The 22785-nt window shown below is 41.6% G+C and overlaps 1 protein-coding gene across 9 annotated transcripts in view; it reads right to left on the reverse strand.

Annotated features, from left to right (window-relative positions):
* Positions 1-22785, reverse strand: part of EYA4 (EYA transcriptional coactivator and phosphatase 4) — a 161971-nt gene that overhangs the window by 27554 nt on the left and 111632 nt on the right. For 8 of the 9 annotated variants that reach the window (XM_048490404.1, XM_048490387.1, XM_048490342.1 and 5 more), the window contains 5 exons: positions 18987-19053; positions 16479-16621; positions 16221-16364; positions 12412-12491; positions 12076-12256 (listed from right to left, as the gene is read on the reverse strand). In XM_048490404.1, the coding sequence (XP_048346361.1) occupies positions 12076-12256; positions 12412-12491; positions 16221-16364; positions 16479-16621; positions 18987-19053 (615 nt within the window). The remainder of the gene's footprint in view (positions 1-12075; positions 12257-12411; positions 12492-16220; positions 16365-16478; positions 16622-18986; positions 19054-22785) is intronic. The other variant, XM_048490378.1, reaches the window with a different exon arrangement.

Genomic DNA, 22785 nt, shown 5'->3' on the forward strand with positions numbered 1-22785 from the left:
AAGTTCACATTGCCTTAATTCTGATAACTGCACTTCTCTGCATTGTCCTTTACCAAGTAGTTAAAATGGAGTCTGTAGCTAAAAGCTTAATCCTTCATGATATGTGTGCATAGAGGGAGAACAGCAAGATGGAAGAGAAAAGGAAAAAAATAGGGTTTTTTTTCTCTGCAGGAGAGCCAGAATGGTAAATAGCTCTAATCAGGAGAACTGGGTTTGATTACCCACTCCTCCACATGAAGCTTGCTGGGTGACCCTGGTCTAGCCACAGTACTCTAAGAATTCTCTAAGTCCCACCTACCTTTATAGTGGGAGAGAGAGAGAAGGAGTTTGTAAATTGCTTTGAGACTCTTTACAGTTGAGAAAAGCGGGGTACAAATCCAATCTCTTCTTCAGTCAGAGAATTTATAAGCTCAGCTTAGATAAATCCATCCCCCATCTGGGGTTGTTCATTTCTTCCTGCCATACAGAATACATTCTAGCCATTTGGCTGTTTCCTGCTTTGTACCCATTTTAGAAAGGTGTAAGACGGTAAACCACTGCTCTGTTTGGGCCAAATTCATTAGCATATGATATAGATAACCTTTAATGGCATAATACAAAGATTTAAAATAAAATACAAACATTAAAAGACAAAGTACAAAGCAAAATTAAGATCGTTTGTTTATGACTTTGCATAAAAACCTGGCCGTTAGCTCTAGAGGATCGCTGGATTCATTGTTTAACAGATAAACTGTCTTCTGCTGGTTGTTGTGAGTTTTCTGGACTGTGTGGCCGTGGTCTGGTAGATCTTGTTCCTAACATTTCGCCTGCATCTGTGGCTGGCATTTTCAGAGGTGTATCACAGACTTCTCTCTGTGATACACCTCTGAAGATGCCAGCCACAGATGCAGGCGAAACATTAGGAACAAGATCTACCAGACCACAGCCACATAGCTCGGGAAACTCACAACAACCAATTGAATCTGGCCATGAAAGCCTTCGACAATACACTGTCTTCTGCTGGTCTGTCCAGCATTCTAAGCCCATCAATAAGGTTGAGAGGAACTTTGTTCTGGCCCGGTTATGAAGGGGGTAATAATATAGAACATGCTGTATAGTTTCTGTAGTTTTCAATGTGCAGATGCAAAAACACTCCGTATGGGGTGTTTTGGAGCCTCTTCCATCCCTCAAAGCGGAAGGAAGCACATTGCTTTTGGCCAAAGTGATGGCACATTGATGCTCCGGATAAGAAAGAGCAAACAAATATCTGGTCGCACCTAGGCAGCTGTATGGGATGCCAAGGGAGAGGGGAAAGCAGAACTTTTTTGCATGAGCCATCAATTCCTGATGTTCTAATTCAAAAAGTCTAGATTTTATAGTGGAGAACATCTTGTTGGGAGGGAGCATAGCTATAACATCAGGAGGCAGGTCCAAGGTATGGAGCTTCTTATTAGCATATGTAAGCACTACCGGGGCCTGTGTTTACTTTTTATGGCCCCTTCCTTTGAAGATGCTAGCCATAGATGCAGGGGAAACTTTAGGAGCAAAAACTAACAGACCATGGCCACACAGCCCAGAAAACCCCTCAACAGCCAGCTGGTTCTGGCTGTGAAAGCTTTTGATAATACATATAGTCCCAAAGTTTGAAATACTGGAGTGAACTCCAGGGTGGAGTGCATTTCTCTGAAGTCACCAATAAAATTGTTTTTTGGGTGAACTCTTATAAAGATATGGATACCAGAGTTACACAAAGAACTACTACTAACATTGAGAGAACAGTGTGATGCATAGGAAACCTGTATACTGTGAGAGGCTTAATAACACTAATCTTTCAAATGCTGCATTTTGCATAGACGATCCAAGATTGATCCTTTAATGTGCAGCTTTTGAATGAAAGCTTAAGCAGATACCCGATACCTCATGTAACTGTGCCAAGTCTCTTCTGAAGCTGAGACTGCAGAAATGTTAATACTTTTGCAGTAGAAGCTATGATAGCAGTTCTTCTGCACTCCTCACACCAGGAAATGAACAATGGGTCATATTCCACTGGCAAAAGCTCTAGTGGAGGCTAACAGTGTATAAAGAGCACATCAAAGTATCAAAAGCCTTCTAACTGTCATCACTTATTCTGAAGTCTGTTAGTTGAAACATTTATGGATGTGGTCTTCTGTCAGGTCATTGAATCAGTAGATCCATTTCCACTGTAAATCTCAAGGCCAGGTACAATAAGGACTAATGTCTCCATGGCCAGTGGGAGTCAGCAGAATTATTTCTACAAAGTGATAAAAGAACCTACTGGAAACTTTCCCAGGAGAGAAAGAAATTTTCTGTTTGTAAGTGGATGGGAAATTTACTTTGAAGCAGACAGTCCCCTGATTATCACCACTGGATGCCCTGCAAACTCCCATGCAACCCAACAGGCTGCACCACAGTTTTAGCTGGTGTAAGTCTATGCCAGTCAAAGAAAATGTTTCTGGGCCAAAAGGCCACAGGAAACCAACTAAATTTGACTTCACCTCTGGGAACAACCCCCCCCCCCCTCATCCTGCACTGGAGGAGAATGGTGCAGTGGCAGCTTCTGCATTTGGACTCTGTGGAGTCATGCAGATCCCCTCTGCTGGTTTTAGTGCCCTTCCTGCCTGTATATTTGCCCCTTGACCTGGTGTAGAGGGCACCCACATCAGAATGCCTTCATACCACTCCCATGACCTTTTCGCCCTCCACCATGGATTGCAGTTTTAATATTTTACTATTTTATAACATAATATACAATACAATATGTTGATTAGTTTTAGATCACTTACTGCTCATGATCCCAAACAGGGTCTCTTTGATAATCTACAAGTTTATGTAGACAGATTATGGTGAAAATGAATATTAGATGATGAGGTTGCATCTTAGTGTTCCTTTATGTTTATGGCTTGGGTCAAAGGTAAAGTTTCCGTGGTGCAAGGACTTGCCCATGAAGTGCAATTTTCTTGCCCCTCTCCCCCATAGAAGCCCCAAATGCTCCTCAACTCTGTTTCTGGGGGTCTCTGGTTATTATTCAGGTATGAAAGCAAAGCATTCACTAACTTTGACCTAGATATTTTTTAAAATCCTAAAAGTTTTGATGCGTACTTAAGTTCCCCATGGTAACAATTTCATTTCAATTGAGCAGGCCAATATATCTGTACTTACTTTTGGATCTAATCGAGGAAGTATGATATTCTACCTCTTCCAGAATTTTATAGATATGAATTAAATTTTGTGACTTTGTGAATATAATTTTTAAAATCTTGATTGCAGGTGAACTCTCTGTCTGTCTGTCTGTCTGTGTGTGTGTGTGTGTGTGTGTGTGTGTGTGTGTGTGTGTGTGTGTGTGTGTGTGTGTTTGGGTGGTGTAGCATGGTGTGGTGTGGTGGGGCACTGTTCCATTAAGTAATGTTTGCATCCACCTGATCTCAATTATTGTGCTCCCTCTATTTTTGACGGACAAAGCAAATAAATAAAAACTATTTCCAGTTTGTCTTTTACATCCATCATTGCTACTTGCTCCAGGCTTCAATTTTGGATCATGCTTATACACAAACATTAACCAGTATTGTAACTAATCACTTTATCTTGTATGTGCTGGATATTTAGAGCCAAGTTTATTTCATTAAGATAATCTCTAAATCAGAATGGCCAGCTGTCTCCTACTTGAATGCAAGGTATGATTCTATTTTCGGACTGCAGAAGCCACTAACTAGCACATGGCTCTTTAGACAACTGTAACTTTAATTGCTTGATTTGCTTTTTACAAGTAGCAAGAGCTCATCATGATATTTTCTTTGCCTTAAATAGATTTTAAATCCCTCATTTGATCATAAATAATAGCCTGTGAATGAATTTTTTTCAAATTCCTCACAAAAATGGGCGACAAGACATTAATGCTTATGATTTCTTAATGTATTGCATGTTTGCTAAGCACTGTCTGAACTGTTCAAAACATGTATTTGTTCTATTTATAATGGGGCATTAGAAAACTTTTGCTTGACGAGGTGTTTTGTATAGCTGAGTATAAGCTGTCCTGAGCCCAACTTCAGCCAGGTATTGGGCAGGTTTTAATTTTAATAAAATAATTTTAAAAATAACTTGAAAGCTTTCTCCCTGTATCAGAAGAGGCTGACATAAATGTTCATTTAATACTATGGAAGTGTGTGAATGTGTGTATAAAGATTTGTTTCACACAACAGCCTTTCACCACTGTCAGTTCTGAGGATTTACCATAACTTGCCATCTTGCATGAATTTGCACTTTATTTATCTATTTAGATACTTATACCCATGTTTTCCCTAATGAGAACCTATAGGAGGTTACAACATTTTTCCCTCTTCCCATTTCATCTTCACAACAGTGCAGTGAAGTAAGTTAGGATGAGAGAGAGTGACTGATTTGTCACTCAGTCTGCATGGTGTAGTGGTTAGGAGAAGGTGGATTTTAATCTGGAGAACTGGGTTTGATTCCTCAATCTTCCACCTGAGTGCTGGAGGCTTATCTGGTGAACCAGATGTGTTTCCACACTCCTGCTGGGTGACCTTGGGCTAGTCACACTTCTTCGAAACTCTCTCAGCCCCACCTACCTCACAAGATGTCTGTTGTGGGGAGAGGAAGGGAAAGGAACTTGTAAGCCACCTTGAATTTCCTTACAGGAGAGAAAGGTGGGATACAAATCCAAAATCTTCTTCTTCTAGAATGGGCATTTATACATAGGTTTCTTAGATCCTAGTCTGACATTCTGAACCGCACCAATTTTATGTTACATAAGGAGACCCCTTAAATGATCAATTCTAATTTCAGGTGATCAGGTGTTTGGACTTTTCATCAGTCCCAATTTATTGCGAAAGAAATGAATAATTGCTTATTTTGTTGCTTTGTATGTTTATTGTTCTCCTTGGGAAATGTGACTGACATGTTCCAGATCAAATATGCATTGATTTGTTGACTGTGGGATTATACAGAGGCGGAGCTACCAGGGGACGGTGTGTTGCCGCGTGTTGCACCAGGCACATACCTGGGGGTGCACGCACAGAAAATCCTAACCCCCCATGGCGCCCCCTCCCCCTGCTACCCCGGTTCCCCCGCAGCACCCCCTAACCCCCCCCCCACTTACCTTAGTGAAACAGTGCAGGCTGGAGAAGCGGCCTGTTCTCTTCAGGCTGAAAACGGCCTGGTGGAACTACACTTCCCAGGAGACCTTGCGAGCCCCAGGGTCTCATGGGAAGTGTAGTTCCCAACAGGCTGTATTCAGCCAGAAGGGAATAGGCTGCTTTTCCAGACTGAACTAAGGTAAGGGTGGGGCGGAGGGGCAGGGCGCCATTGGGCGGGGTTGGAAAACACTGAGTGCGCACCAGGCGCACTCTGGCCCAGCTATACCTCTGGATACAATGTAATTGACCAAGTATCACATTAGCAACTATTAACCTTTTTGCTGTAGTGGAATTTATGAGTACCAGCACAGTACCCATATGCTACATCACTATTTTGTGAACTTTTTCCCTTTACTAATTTTTTTAAATTAACTGGCATAACCACCTAACCAGATTTTTTAAAAAAAGAAAGTACAACCATTATTAACATTACACCTTTATCCAGGAGTCATGCATATAGGTATTACACTATGGTAAATGCACATAGGTCACTATGGTAACTGAAATGAGACTTGCTGCAGTTTTACAGTCCTGTTTGCAGGAATATAAGGGACTCCCTAGTTAGAACTCTGCATGGATTAATTGCTGCCTAGAGGCTGATAAAGTTGATGCAAGTTGTCAATGTTATTTCATCTGATTGGCAGGACATGTTCAGTGTGGTGCTTCAGATCTAAGATATGGGCTGAGTACTTTTCACTGAGGTATGGGGGGATGGAGGGACTAATCATTAAACTTGCAGATGACACCACATTGGGAAATGTAGTGAACAAACCCACCAGAATTTGTTTTCACCCAGCAGGAGAAGCCAGGGCAAAGGACTCATACCAAGATAGCCAAGCAAAAGAGCAGTGCCAGGCTGGCAGCCCATGATCCACCTCTGGGCCACAGCAGGGCAGATGTAATCCTTTGCAGAATTCCGGCTCCAGTTAAACCTGAACAGATGAGACCCAGGTGCTTCTTCCAAAGAATGCAGCTGCTGTCTTCTTAATCCATTTCAGCCTTGGGGTGAGCAGGGAAGCTTGCTGGATCAACTGGTCTACTATGCATAAGTCTTTGTTCCTGGTTCAGCCCCCTGCCTTCAGCTCCTGTTAATGCTCCAACCTTGCTATCTAAACCTGAGCGCACTACCACTTTGGGATGTCTTACTGGCCCTGCCTACAGAAATGGGCACCAAGGGAGTTCATCTGCCTCAAATGGGATCAGTGTGTTGGAGCTCAGGTCCACAACTGTGGCATCTACTGCTTGAAGCAATCTGCCTCCTCTGGTATCAGTGAGTAGAAATGAGAAATGATCTGTTGACTCTTCCCATTCTGTCTTGACCATCTTGTCAAATACCAAAGGGTATAGAACAGTGGTTCTCAACCTGTGGGTCGCGACCCCTTTGGGGGTCGAACGGCCCTTTCACAGGGGTCGCCTAAGACTCTCTGCATCAGTGTTCTACATCTGTAAAATGGATTAAATGTTAGGGTTGGGGGTCACCACAACATGAGGAATTAAAGGGTCGTGGCATTAGGAAGGTTGAGAACCACTGGTATAGAATATCCAGAAAGGGGGCACCCATATGAGGAAAGGACCTAGCTGATCCCACTCATCAGGCAGATCTGATCCTCTGTTCTTTTCTTTTTGCAAGGAATCTTGAGAATGCACATTTCTCCCTTGATAAAAGGTTGGAATGGGCATCTTCACCTGAAAGATCAGGCCCTAACTAATCTCTCTGGATCATGGGACTCACAGAGGAGAACACTGTTCTGTTGGTGAAAAAGGGAGACATCCAAACACTGAGCTGGCTGGCTGACTCTGTGGTGGCCATTTATGTATATAAATCCATGAAACCTGCAAGTGCTGTTATGGGACCTTTTCATGCCATTTGTGCCTTGAAGGAAAAGGAAATGGCAAGTTTGTTCCTGCTGAACATGCCCAGCCCATGGAAGATGGAGGAGGGCATAGCCTTACCAGAGACTCCAGAGAGGTGTGAGGTGTAAGAAATACAGGGTTCTTGCTGAGGTGATTCTGTGTATCTCCTGTCATCCCAGGACTAGGAGTGATTGTGGGGCCCTTTCCTGCACTGTCCTCTGGCTCATGGGAGGATAAAGCCTGGAGCTCACTCAAAGTCTGAGGTCTGACTGATAGCTCCTGATAAGAGTGATTAGGCTGCCACAAAATTTCTTCCTGTAATTGCTGCTGACATTTCTACAGTTCAGTCCAATAAAAGGACCAACTAGGGACCTACTGGCCTAGGCATGGGGTCTCCATGGCTCTGCCCATTTCTCTCAGGAAAAGAACTTTAAGGGGGAACTGAGCCAGCCCTGACATTGGGCAGAGAAAAACTAAGGCCCTCTCTTATTGAGTTGTGGGGGGAGGGTAGAATACAGAAGGGGGACAGAGTGAAAAGGAAAGCTATGGAGAGATGGGGTCACCACGCTCTTTGACAAGTGCAGGCAAATCTTGACCTGCCTACTGCCAGGAAGGATGAAACTGGGTGATTAACTGAGAAGTCCCTCCCATCAGGCAATATCAAAAATGCTAATGACCCCGATGGCTTCCTGGGAGGAGCTTCTTCCCATTAGTCAAAATCATCCCATCCTGAATTAGTACAGAAAAAGAACCATGCATGACATCCTGAGCAACTTTGAAGAAAACAGAATATATGTGTTTAGATTCCCAGATACCAACTTTTAAGTTAAACATTGGTATGAGGCATCAGAACACTTGGGACATGATGCTGTGCAAAGGAGGAGGTAAACTTTTCCTTTTTACATTGTTTTCTCAATAGAAATTACCTTCTCAGACTATTGTCCAGAGTAATGAAAAGATCAAGAACAATAGGAATATTATTCCAGGGCAAATGTGGGGGAATAAATTTCTATTAGCAAAACAGCTCAGGGAAAGGGTTAACAAAACTCTGTAGCTGTCCTCAATCCACAAAATCCAATGCGTCAGCCACAGCACACTGGTCATTTATGTATGATAATATAGTGAAGAGTATGATAATATAGTAAAGAAGATTTACATTCCTTTTAAAGTAGAGGTGCTCTCAAATACCTCTTGCACCTGAAATATAAAGTTGCCCACATCCTTCCTACATACCTGAAGTGTTTAAGTTGTCATACAACACTGCAAATGGTTTTACTCCCACTCTGAAAATATATCACATGCTTCTGTCCTTCTGTATCACTTTAAAAATACACTCAGCTAAATTGAGTGCAACGTTTTGAATGTGCAGACGATGAAAATTCACTGTAGTTCTCTTTCATGAAATACAACACTGCAAGCTCTCTTATTAACTTTTCAACATTTTACTAGATTAAGTTTTCCTCATTTTCCCTAAAACTTGATTATAATGAACACTATCTGTATGATCCAGTTGTATTATTTATTTACTTCATTTATAGCCTACCTGAATTCATAATCCACCTTCTAGTATAAAGTTCTCAAAATAGCTTACAACATTAAAAAAAAAATTATTCCCCCCCTTTCCCAATTTATTAGCTTCCATTGCTGTTACTACATTTTATTTTGTTGATGCATATGCCACAACTAGCTTCATCTTATACATCATAGTTCAGTTCCCTCAACGTTCACTACAGAAAGCTTCAGTAGGTAAGATGAAAAGGAAAGAAAAAATATCTGTCATCTAAATGTGTTTTGCATGCATATGTTCATCAGCTGGATTCTACTGGCTTTTCAACTGGTAAAAGAGGGAGGAGAGAGGGGTTTTTTGTTTTTGTTTTTTTGAACACTGAAAATCTATGCTAGAGATTGAAGGAACTGTATAGATAATGGATAAAAGCCCCAGAGGTCACAGTGAGGAGGAGAATCAGAAAACACTGTGGTAAAGAGAGACCAAACCAACTTTGTGTGTATGTTTCTCTCTGTCTCTGTGTGTGTGTGTGTAAAACGTCAAGCGCTACACAGGAAAAAATGGGATTGGGCCATCATGTCCAGCAGTATGCTGCAGAGAGTATGTGTTCAAGATTTCATTTAAATTATCCAAGATGGAATATAAAGGATGCACTGTGGGAAAACCAAATCGCTAAACTTGAATGTCAATGTATTGTCAAAGGCTTTCATGGCTGGATTCAACTGGTTGTTGTGGGTTTTCTGGCTGTGTGGCCGTGATCTGGTAGATCTTGTTCCTAACATTTCGCCTGCATCTGTGGCTGGCATTTTCAGAGGTGTATCACAGACTTCTCTCTGTGATACACCTCTGAAGATGCCAGCCACAGATGCAGGTGAAATGTTAGGAACAAGATCCACCAGACCACAGCCGCACAGCCCGGAAAACCCACAACAACCAGTTGAATGCCAATGTTTCCTATTCCTAACTACAATAGCTCTTAATAAGAATAATCCCAAACTCTATAAAGACTGAAATTAAGAGTTGGTGATCAACTGATTTCTTAGAACAGAATTGGGGTGTTGATCATCCATAGCCTTTCCTATAACATCCTTCATCACTAGAGGAGAGAAAGATAGTAAAATACACGGTATTAATTATAGTTTGTGAACTATTCGGACTGGACTTCAGCATGAAGCCTGGTCATAACAGCATGTACATCAAAAAGTTGACATATATTGGTATACTAAAATACAGCAACTTTTTATTTTGGATAAGGGATTTCACCAATCGAGACTTCTTCCAGTGGAAATATATTTAGAGATTTGGCAACCTTGGATAATACATTTAAAGGGAAAGAATGATATTGATCTTAATCCAATTGATTATTAATGGTATATGGAATATTTTTTTAAGAAACAACAATAGCATAACTAATTGAATTAGATTTACTGTAAATTAAATACTAGACAATTTAGTTAACTTTAAAACTGAACGGGGGGTTCAGGAAATTTTAACCTGCTAGAAATGTTAATGTAACAAGCAAGCACCTGAAATCTTTTGAAGGAGAAGTCATTTTGTTGTATAGATAGAAAATAGTCTGACCTTATTTAATAGCATCAACTGTGTTGGATTTACTTAGACATACAATAGATTCTATTATACATTGTTATGTTAATGATGCTACGATTCATGTATGTATGTTATTAATTATAAATTGCAAATAAAACGCCTCATTGAGAAACCAGAAAAAAAAAAGTTGACACCATAACCCCAAACATGCCAAAATAAGCCACTGGGCTATACAGACATTTCTAATATAGTGATTACGACATTTCAGATGGATAGGCATGTCTGCCTGATGAGGGAAAAAACAGCCTCCTATTAACTTAAAAATAAACATGGCATACACTTGCATGAGCCAGAGATAAGTAGAGAGATTTTTACCCAGAGCTTCACACTACAGATGGGGGGGGGGGCGGGGGGGGGGGCTGCTTGCAAATAAAGGTAAGAAGGACCACTTTCCCATGACATATTGTTATATTGCATTGCTGAGTACAGATTAAAGCAAGATCTAGTCAAAATAATAAACAACCCACTTAAGAGTTGGTGTGGACTATTCCAGTTGGTTGGAGTTGGAACAGTTAGTAATTCATCAACTGTACATCTATGCATGTATTGCTGTAGTTGTCTTCTCGATATCTATCTTTAGTTCCCCAATCACCCCCAATCCTTCTTTGTTGGGCAACTTCTTTGAAGATTTTCCAGAGAAACTAGTAAATTTGCTTGCCTAGTTGGCAGGTCATGTTTTCCAAGTTAAATGTTTATTTTCTTTCATCCTTGTCCCAATACCTCAGTTCCTATGGACATCATCATCATCATCATCATCATCATCATCATCATCATCATCATCATCATCATCATCATCATCATCATCATCATTATTATTATTATTAGACTTAATAAACCGCCCAACCCCCGAAGGGCTCTGGGCGGTGTACAATGAGACATAAAACAAATACAATATAAGGTCTCATAAATACAATACAACGATAAAACATTAAAATTCATTAAAATACATTATAGCAGCAATTCCAAAAATTACAAATAAAAATACATGCCCAGAGGCATGCACAGATGGTGCCCAACCCAAAGGCCAGGAGGGCCAGCATTGCCCCAAAATAGGTGGGATCAGCAATCCGGCAATGTTGAAGATGGTAAAACTGTTGTGGGGGCTCCAGGGTGGGCAGGCAGTCTGCGGCTGGCATCCCCAAAGGCCCGGTGGAATAACTCGGTCTTACAGGCCCTGCGGAACTCACCAAGGTCCCGTAGGGCCCGGACAGCAGATGGTAAAGCATTCCACCAGGATGGGGCCAGGGCTGTAAAGGCCCTGGCCCGGGTAGAGGCCAGCCGTATCGATGAGGGGCAGGGGACTACCAGCAAATTTGGGACACATGGGGTCAGATGGTCTCGCAGGTACCCTTTTGATTTAATATATAATTTCTGTGAATGTTCTTCAGACTATGAATGTTAGACCAATCTGTGATTTGCTAAGCCATTTAAGGTTACAAGGAATTAAATACTTGTGGGGAGCACTATAAAGAACTAATACGGACATGGTAGTAGATACCTCAAATACAAAAGCATCAGTTTTCCCTCTCTTTCAAAGATATTTCAGTAGAATAGTGATGCTATCTTTACGGAGAACTTTGATATAGGTGCCAGTGGATGGAAAGGACAGCAATGGTCTTTCTTACCTCTGACCCTGAATTATACCTAGATTCTTGTTTCTTTCCAAAGGATAACAGTGCTTGTGTGCACATGGCAGTGACTGTACCAATACAGTGATCTTTTGCAAGCATGGAACCCTGTTCACTCAAAGGACTGAACTGTCAGCTTCAATCAGTCCAGAATTTGGCTATTTGCTTCCAGTCAGTGATTTTTCTTCCATGTTGGAGAAACTGGTGAATAGTGGTTAAAGCCAAGAATTAATTAGTTGTTAATAATTACAAATAAAATGTATGTATTTAATGGCCTGCAATTTTGAAACCCAATTCCTAAATTTATGGAATAGAATTTTTTTTTCACCTGAATGAAGATCTGTACCTGGTTGACTAGTCAGCCCAGGCAGAGATTCCTGAAGCTGGTACGTTGATGATGAAGAAGTACCGTCTGCCGTGCTATTTGAGGTCATATATGCTCCGTACGTTGATGCTGAGTAATACTGTGGATACTGGTTTTGGCCAAAAGCTGTATAAGATGGATAATCCTAAAACAGTAAAAGCAGAATTTTAAAATATTTTGAAATTTTTAAAAATGCATCTAAAATACAGCATAAAAATAATCCTTGTCAATTCAGGGTATTTAAAATTGCCAAAGCAAATAATACTTCCTTTGAGCTTTATAGGGAAAAAAAAGTCATACCTGTTGTGAACTACTGAAGTTTGTAGAATTTGAGACTGAATTGTTTGCATAAATAGTGGATGATGGTGTAAAACTAGAACCTAGAGTTAAAAAAATAATTTCCAATAAGAGCTATATAATATATTACTTACAAAGCAGACATACGAAAAGCCAAAACCTGAAAAGTTAAGTCTTAAAATACAATTAAAATGTGCAGTGAAATGTGCAAATTTATCAGTATGATCTGTTAATTTATTATTTTACTTTATTAAGTGTTATGCATCATGAACAATGAAATCAGATGCTTCAAAAATGTAGCCAGAGCCCATGCTTTAGTTCTTCTTTTCCTATTACTTCTATGTATAGCAAATCAGATTTACAGAAACAAATCTGCACAAACTCTGACTTCATACTTTAATTCAGGGAGCCCCCTTAGACTGAACTACCTGTCTTCCTCTGATTTCTGGCTGCTTTCTTTAGTAATCTAGTTCCAGTAATATAATGTTGAAATATGTTGATGATAGTTGGAGAAACTGGTGAATAGTGGTGGAAGAGAGTTATTACTTCATTATCAGTCTAATTTTCAGCATGGCACTGTGGGCCACTCCCCACGCCCCATAAGCCGCGGGGTCACCTCTTTAAAAGACACGAGGAGGATGGACGTTCCCCACGTCACCAGCGCCCACTGCGCAGCTGCCCTTAATTTGCCGCTCTCCCACCTCCTTGTCGCGCGGCAAATTAGCTCCTCTGAAAAGAGCAACATTTTCAAAAACCCTGCAGGTGCCGCAGGGGGGTGGGGAACCTCGGCTGTTTACTCGTGGCTGATTCGCTCTGACGCGCAGCTTCCGGCCAATCAGGAAACAGGAACCGTCATTTTGTTCCCAGGAGGGTATTCACGTCCAGAAAGTGCTTGGAAATAGAGGCGTGTGCACAACAAGGCGTTGCCAACATTGCTCTTTTTTTGCTCTTTTTTTGCTTTCGAAGCTCCACTGTTTTGCAGCGTGGCAAAGTGCTGCTGAGCACTGCAGGGTTGTCGGCGGTGTATGGCGAAACCCGATATTTACTTTTCATTTTCTGCCCAAGAAGCAATTTTGCAACAGGTAGTAGCGTCAGCATGTGCAGGCGTCTTAAAACAATGCATTCATCTTATCAAAGCGAACTTTTCGGGTCAGCCAATCCAAAATGGAGCCCGCCGCTGACTGGCTGCAACTCCCACGTGTAAATGATGCACACGTGTGCCAGCCAATCAGAACGCTTGATTGCCTCTTTGACTCTTGATGTGGAACCCCACACTATTTCCTGAATGGAAAATGAGTGGGGAACAAATGTCTCCGTTGTCAAAAGCCACGAAGGCTTTTCTACGAGGGGTCGCTGTGGGGTTGCACTCAGACGAGGTAAGTGGGGAGTGGCCCCATCTGTGGATGTTTATTGCCAAAGAATGGAGCTATGAACACAGATTTTTAAACTTTAGAAAAACTTCAAAAAAATCTGAAATCTTTTAAAAATACGTAAGGGAGGGGTTAAAATCCCTCCAAATAATACAAGCATGGCTATTGTTTTAAGAAATGGATGCCTTCAGTAGCCATTGCTATGCAACTAAAATAATCGTGCCAGCTATCTAGCCTTAGTTTCTATCACTGGGAGGTCGGGGGAGGGAGGTAACTTTTGAAGTTTGTTTTGGTCTTTGAGGAAGGACTCACTGGGACCAGACCCACCAGCAAGCAACGGAAGACTTGCTACCGTACACGTTGCATGACTCATCCAGGGCTGACTCTTTGCTACTGCTCAACAGCAACCAGCCCATAACAGCCAGTGTTGTTTAGTGGTCACAGTTTCAAATTAGGATCCTGGATACCCAGGTTCAAATTACCACTCTGCCAAGGATTCCCACTGGTGACTCTGGGCCAGTTGTGTACTATGAGCTTAACCTACCTCACAGGTGTGTTGTGAGAATAAAATGGAGGATACAAGAATGCTGTAAGCTGTTTTGGGCAGAATGTGCAGAATGATGAAGTATAAATGAAGTAAATAAATAATAAAGAAGATGCAGAGACAATTAAAAGGTTCACTGATGGGAGGGTGAAAAGGAAGGAGAATGGAAGCAGGAATCAGAGAGGACATAGGAACAGAGAGGACTCAAGAATAAGAAGATAAATAAGGTGGAGAGGGACAAAAGGAAGGAGGGCACTCCATGTACTCTGTTATGAAGCTGAGAATCAGGTAAAGAAAATCTGTTCATATCTTTTTGTCTTGTCAGGAATTTTAGGTTACAAAGCAAGGTGGGAGCATGGTTTTTTTTAGAAATCTTCAACATAAAAGGGGAAGCGTTGGGCTAGGGGTGTGTGTGTGAAGGCTGTGTGTTTTTGGTAGAACAAATGTTTACAAGATGTAACACATTTACCCTTTCAAAGATATACTACCTACCAATATCACCTTATCTTTTCCAAACTGAATGCCAAATGTAATGAACAGGAGTGGTAATCCATTCAATCAAGAAATATACAGAGTTGGGAAAAGTATGCAAGAGGGCAACCAAGATGCTTAAGGGATTGGAGAACCTTCTTTATGAGGAAAGACTTATAAGAAAAAAGAGAACTAACAGGAGACATGATAAAGTTTATAAAATTATCTATGGGGTACCATAAGTGGACAGACTTTTCTCCCTCTCTCAAAATACCAGAATTCAGGGGAATTCGATGAAGCTGATGAGCAGCAGATTCAGGATGGACAAAGGGATATACTTCTCTACATGAAGAATTAAAATGTGGAACTCATTGCCAAAGGATGTAGTGATGGCTACAGACATAGACATCCTTAAAAGGGGATTAGACAGGTTCGTAGATTAGACTTATTGTCTATCAGTGGCTACTAGGTATGATGACAAAAAGGAACCTTTACATTCAGAGGCAACACCAGGGGAAGGCCTCACCCTCTATGTCCTGTTGTTGTAATTCCAGAGTTGGCCATTCTGCAAGACAGGATGGTGGACTAGTATGGAGTATGGTCTGATTCAGGAAGGTTCTTCTTATGTTCCTACACTAGTGAACTATTTTGGTCAGACATATTCACGGTCACAAAAACTAAAGAACCTGACAGTCTGCAATATAGACATCTTACCATCCTACATGATCTGAGACCCCAAATTTAGTAGTTTCTAGGACAACTAAGAACCAGACTCTATGGACATCTTAAACTGCCTGGAAGAATTTGGGTTTCTTAACAGTGAATTTGTGTATTAAAATATATTTTACCAAGCAGAGCATACTGGACTCTAATCAGAATGGCTGAACAAATTCATATTATTCAAAGATATATTAAGATGGCACATCCCACAGGCAAAATAATATCTGTGGGGTTTTTTTCAAATTAATAAAATCATTATTGGAGAAACTATCAACATAGGTATATTAGGGACATAAACTTTACATTTGGTTAATATAACCTTATAGTGAAATGATTACTTAGAACGTTCAGTGACTAAGGATCCAAAATAAATTGATTTCTATCATTTTGCTGCTCACTTTAATAATTAACAAGGTTCTAAAATACTGCTGAGTAATGTTTGATTAGCCAACAGAAAATATCTTTGACAATTTATCACTGGTAAAGGAATGGATGGAGATAAGGTTAAAAAATCAAGAATGGAATTACTGTTTATATTTTTCTAAAAATAATCCTTTTAACGATCAAGATTACTAGAGTATAAAGAACTCAGTCTTTGAAACTGTCAAGAAATTATTTCCAACAAAATATGTTGTTTATTACATACATAAGAAATTAATGGTTCAAAAATAGCAAGACAGAGTAAAGGAGAAAGACAGATTACTGACCTGGCATTTGGTAAGAATATGGTGTTTGGCCTGGTTGCGGTGTGGAAAATCCTGGGCTGTAACTAAGGCATCCGGTCTGTAATGGTGATTGTGTTTGTGAAAGTCCACTTTCTGTCTTGATGCCTGGCAACATTACACCCAAATCTGCACAAGAAATTTCATTTTCAACCATTTCTTGAGGATGGGGAGAAAAAACATAGCAATTCCATTATCCAAATTTACTTTTGATCAACTAAAGAACAATTGGAAATCAAATACCGTAAGTAGGCAAACTGTAAGGCTGGCCAGTCTGTGAATAGGCTGTATACACTGTTGGCTGCTGCATTCCCGAATACTGAGTCTGACTGGCATAGGCAGACATTGTTTGAGCTGCTGGAGTAGAGAGGATATGTGGATAGGGCCTAGACAGCAGAGGTGAAAATATAAACAGGGGTGATAATAAATCCTAGAAAGTCAGTCTCCCAAATAAATTAAAATAGTTTAGAAGTCCAAAAATTTATTTTCTCAAAATTTAAACATCTGGACCATCTGCTTTCAGCATTGCCTTCTTTCTAAATGGATGTGCACATGTCTTTAACAGGAGGCAGTAACAAAGAAATTAGCCAGGACATAAATATCAGTAAAATGTCACCAATTCTGTTTTGGAAAGTTAAGGCAACCAATGTTCCTGTTGCTTAATAGTCATTGTGAATTCATCCCAAAGCTAGTATATTTACTAAGCTTTACCAGTATACAACTACAGAATTTATTTCCAGTGCTGTGGATCAGCAATATAAAATACTAAAATAAACTGTTATCAAATCATACATAGGTAGAGCATTAAAATCTTAAGGCTTCAAGGAAAGCTTCCATTTTACTTGCATTATTTATCACCTTTTCTTTCCACCACTGAACTCAAGATACTGTCTGCAAGTAAATATCATTATCACCCAATTCAAACAATAATTCATACATACTTAGCTTCAAGAAGATTGCTGTGTTGGCATTTCTCTCTTTAAAAATTAAGCACTACTACAATTCAGAAAAAAGATGGGGGGGTTCTAATATGTGTCTAAGAGTGGCATTAGACATTCAATTAAATGTGGGGTTGGGGTCAAAATAGGAATCCCATGTCTAATTTTTCTTCCTCTGTAACATTCTGTTGTAACATTTAGGCAGACTTGTGTTATAATGTTATCATGTGAGTTTTCTGAATCACATAATTAGCTATTACTTCTGACAGTGGGGAAACTACAAGTATGCTTAAATGCTATGGAAATAAAGAGGACTCTGTAGAGAATTGTCACTTCTTATATCAGCACTACATCAAATTAATAGCTACTTCTTACTGACCAGGGATTTTGATTTTCAACATTACCAGCTAGTAAAATTTGTGTAAACATTGATATGTACACACACCACACTGATAGTCTCCACACTCCACTGTGCAGTGAGAATGGGAGTGGATCTTGGGCTTATAAGCTGTTTCCTATGTTCAACCTGTCTTTCCATTCACTGAAATTGACAACGAACATGATTCTCTGGTTAGATGAATCCCTTTGACTAAGAACACTGAATTTGCTTTCAAAGAATGTTCAGTATCCAAATCCACAATATATCTGAGAATGGGTGTTTCCTTTTAACCATCACAAAGGAGGGGTGATGCAAATGAACATCATCAGCCCAGTAGGAAAGAAACTCATGAGCTTCAGGCCCTTTCCCAATGTTACTGTGTATGGGATAGAATCAATGTCAGAACAGCCCTTCAGTGTCATTGTCAACAAGATCATGACAGGATGATTGAGTTATTTATTTATTTATTTTATATTTATACCATGCCTCATACTAGTGTCTCTGGGAGGCTTACAAAGGTTAAAAAACCCCACAATAAAACATCATGAATGAAACATAACAATCTAAACAGCAATAAAAAATCACATGAAAATAACCCCCACACCATTCTCAGACTAGAAGCTGCAGAGGGGGTTTTCAGGGAAGCTAATCAAATGCCTGGAAAAGAGGAAGGTCTTTACCATGAGCCTAAACCCATAAAGGGTAGGCACATGATGAATCTCTGAGGGGTGACTGTTCCAGAACCTGCAACAATTGCTGAAAAAGCCTCCCCCCCCCCAATGAACCCCTTCTGACCAGGCACTCCTGGTGGTACCTCCCCCTGTGATCTCAGTGCCCAGGCAGGTACATATGGGAATAGCTGTTTTTTCAGGTAACCAGGGCCCAAGACATGTGGGGCTTTGTATGTCAACTTCAACACCTTGAATCCGGCCCAGGTGTAAATTGGAAGTCAGTGCAGTTTCTTAAGGACTGGCATGATGTGTGTCTGGCCAGATGGACCGGCTAACAGCCTGGCTGCCATGTGACGCACCAAATCCAGCTTCTGGACTGTCTTCAGGGGCAGTCCACAAACAGCACATAATAGTAGTTCAAACAGAAGGTTACTAGAGCGTGTAACACTGTAGTCAGGTCCCTTTTGTCCAAAAACAGGTGAAGCTGGGGAACCCGATGGAGCTGCTAGAAGGCCCTTATGAACATCACCATCACCTGAAGCTCAAAGGACAGCAATGAATCCAGAAGCCCCCCTAGATCTCACACCCATTAATGATAATGTCCAGTAATAACATGCAATTACAATTTAACTCTCTACAAAAATGTGGTTTCCATAGTGCAACAATAAACATTCATTTTCTGACTATTTAGATCTTTCAACAAAATAAACGGTCTGAAGTGGAAGATGCACAGTAACAGACTTTAAAATGCAAGATCACTAACTTGGAAGGATATAGCTGCGGAGAGTACTGATGCGCTGATCTTGGACTGTAGCCACTACTTGTAATTACTGAAAAATACAAATAAATCAAATAATGAATCAATGTATTTAATATTTCAATGCAAAAGTGCATTTTATAAATAACATATTAAATATTTGGCAGTCAAAAGTTTTCAGGTTCAGAAGAGAGTGACACAGATGATCTGGGGCTGGAGACCAAAACCTACGCAGAAAGGCTGAGGGATTCTGGAATGTTTAGTCTGGAGAAGGGGATGCTTGAGCTTGTTTGGAGGTTCTAGCAGGGGAGTGCAGCTATCGTATACCCTTGACCGAAGAACGGTACACTCCTTCTATCTGGGATGGTCGTCCTCTTCCACCGAGCGCGCAGCTTCGGGAGGGACGCACATGGAGCGGTGAGGGAGGTAGGGGACACCCGCCTAGCCAGCCAGATCAGCCGAATCAACCCTGGCGATCAATGGGGTGACAGATGTCGCAGCCAGATCGCCCTCACATCCTGAGAAGGGGATGCTGAGGAGGTACTTGATTGCTCTCTGTAAGTATCTGAAAGAATGTCACTTAGAGGAGGTTTCCTGTTGACAGCAGAGGACACTTCTTGTAATAGGTACTGGCTGGATATTAGGAAAAATGTTTACAGTAAGAATGGTTCAGCAGAGGAATCAGTTGCCTAGGGAAATGGAAAGCTCCTTCTCTCTGGCAGTCTTCAAGTAGCAGCTGGACAATCACTTGCCAAGGATGCCTTAGGGTGCTCCAGCATTGAGCATTAAGTTGGACTACACAGCTTGCATGTCTTCTTCCAACTCTATGATTCTATAGCAGATTCCGCTTGAGCTAACGGGTTTACACCGTTTTCACACCACCGTCACACCGCTATTTTTGGCCCATGCGGAATCTGGTTATGAGTCTACTAACTTTACAGACCCTCAATCAAAAAATTCTTGGGGCAGCAGGAGACTGCACAATGCTGAAGCCATGAAAAATGAAGTGTCTACTGAAGATTTTTTTGGAGTAATGTTTGTATTCTATTCATTTCACTAACTACACTATTTAGCTAGCACTTTTTGTACACCTGGCACAGCAAATGTTCCCAATGAAACCTGCTTCCTCACATGGACCCTCTCTGAAATTGTTTGTATATAATTCTGTGCTATTCACCCTAATATCAAAAACTATTTTTCAAACTTAGTTTCATACCATGAGACATGTAATAAGGAATTGAAGTTTAGACTAGAACAAACAAATCTAACTTCAGAAAATTGATTCCAAAAGTCTACTTGGGCACATGGAAAGAGTTTTGTGGTTCTTTGGATCGTAGCTCATTTTGATAGCATTACACAATGAAACTTTCTATATTAAAGCAAAATATTTTACACATACATATGCACATATCCACTGACAGCAATCACTCTTTACTTTTTCAGGAAAATCATTTTCATTTAATATCATACTGAAACAAACAATCAAGAGCTCAAGTAGCAACAATTGCATACATATCAGTACTGTAAGGAATTCCATAGACGCAGAAATAAAAGGCTTTGGGAGTAAAAGTCCATTTATTAAGACATCTTAGAAAGCTCAAGTACATGCAGTGGCAGGAATGACACTTCCCGCCAGAAGCACTGGTTATAATACCATTCACCCCATCCCCCCTTCTTGCTTCCCATGGGAACGGAGACTTCATCTCCCGCGCAAAGATAAAGTCTCCGCCGATGCATCTGGCCCATCGCCCGGGCTGTGGAATGCACTCAAGGTTACTTCACCATCAACACCATTGAATCCTTTACACTCTGCCTCCCCTAAAGAAGCTACCCTTTCCCCAGGTTTATGACATGCGCGGTGGATTGAAGCAGAAATAAGGGAGTGGGGCTTCAACTGTGTTTTCGGAATAAAACCCATTGATTATAACCCAGAGGAATATCCCACCCAAGAGACTAAATATTGCAAGCGTTTGCTATGATTAAAAGCGAAGAGTCCAGGATAGCGTCAATTTCGTAGTGCTTGTGGGCCATCAATAATAGTCGGTGGGGGCCTCTCCGGCCGGGAAGTGGAGCAGGCATCGTGGAAGCGGAGCCTCCTTGAGCAAGCTGGAATGGAAGACAGGGGATGGATGTTACTAAGAGAGTTAGGCAAATCTAAGCTGGGCAGTGACATCATTAATCACTTTAGTAATCTATGAAAAAAAGGTCCCACAAATCTCTTTGCCAAAAGTTTGGAAAATTTATGCACGATCTCTAGAGATTTCTTGTAGATAAATACACCCAGGAGCCCACACGCAGAGGGAAATCTGAAGCGGTGTTTATCCGCTTGCGCTTTTTGGGGAGTCTTTGCTTGTTGTAAGTTAGCGGTCTGGATCCGACTTCCATCCCTCGACTAGGGATGAAATCCATTGTTGAAATTCTGGGGGGGTCCCAAAGCTGCTGCGCGTTAGTTGTGGCAACGGCGGGAAGGAGCGACCAGACACAATTTCAAAGGGGGTTTTCTTTGTACTACTATGAACCGCATTGTTGTAGGCGTACTCCGCAAACGGAATAAGCTCGCACCAATTGTCTTGGTAGTAGTTGGTGCAACAACGCGTAAATACTGCTCCTAGAGGTTCTGTTAGTCGCTCTCTCCGTCTACCGCCCGTCACTTTGAACGTGGTAGGCGGCGGCGACTGGGCGGCCCCTCAACAACCCTGCAAAAGCGCTTCCAGAACTTCGAGATGAATTGGGGGCAAATGCGGTCGAGGAGAACTTCACCTTAACGGGGGCGGAATGGAGACGGTAAACATGTTGGAATAAACAGCCGTGCCAACTTAGGAGGCGGAGGGATGGAAGCACATGGAATAAAATGGGCTTGCTTTAGAGAATAAGAATCTACCACCACCCATAAAACCGTGTTGCCATGACTTTTCGGGCAAATCTCGTAATGAAAATCCATGGAGATATTATTGACTTCCCATAGAGGCGGGGAAGCTACCGGGAGAAGGTTTCCTAACAGTCCATGGGGCTTCTCCGAATGGTCTTGGCTTCTGCACAAACCGAAAGCAGCCTTTTAATGTATGCCTCAATGTTCCTTTGCGCATTGCGGCGCCACCAGAAGGCTGCCGGCGGGCTAAGTGCACGAGTTTTTAAAAAGCCAAAATGTTCCAGCCGAGCGGCGCATCGTGTGGTAAAGCTTCAAGAACTTGCTTGCGGAGGGGGGGGGAGGCACGTACCAACATTCCCCCCTCCGCCAAACTCCACTTCCTCCAAACGCCCTTGGGAGTCTCCTCAGCCGGCCGCTGGAGGCTCATGCAGGTATTCTCGCCTCCTCCAATTCCGCCGCCAGGAAAGGAGAGACGAGGGCTGGGGACGTGGGGTGGAGGAGAAGTGGACGCGCTTGAGATCGGGTGACAGCCAACCCCAACTGGGAGGGAAAGAACAGTGCGTGGGAATGTCTGCATGCAGGCAGCTCCACCTCCCTCGAACGGCGCAGGCCAGAGCGCGTCAGCCAGTTTGTTGGTTTTCCCAGGGGAAAAAATGGACCGTAAAAGAGAAACGGGAAAAGAAATCATTGCCCAACGAGAGTTGTTTTGCTGGACATCTTGAGGGGTGGAAAAGAGCTGCCAGAGTTTTTATGGATCCGACCAGAAGCTTGAAAGGGGTGTTTAGCCCCTCCAGCCAGTGGCTACGCCAGAGTGGAGAGATGCTGCTTTGATGGCCGCAGATCTCCTTGTCTCCCACAGTCCAGTTGAGTTCGGCACCAGAAGAATTTTTTTTAGACAAATAAGCACACGGAACCAGTCTACCATGCTTTATTTTT

Source organism: Sphaerodactylus townsendi, linkage group LG01 (genome assembly GCF_021028975.2).
Source record: "Sphaerodactylus townsendi isolate TG3544 linkage group LG01, MPM_Stown_v2.3, whole genome shotgun sequence".
Lineage (NCBI taxonomy): Eukaryota > Metazoa > Chordata > Lepidosauria > Squamata > Sphaerodactylidae > Sphaerodactylus > Sphaerodactylus townsendi.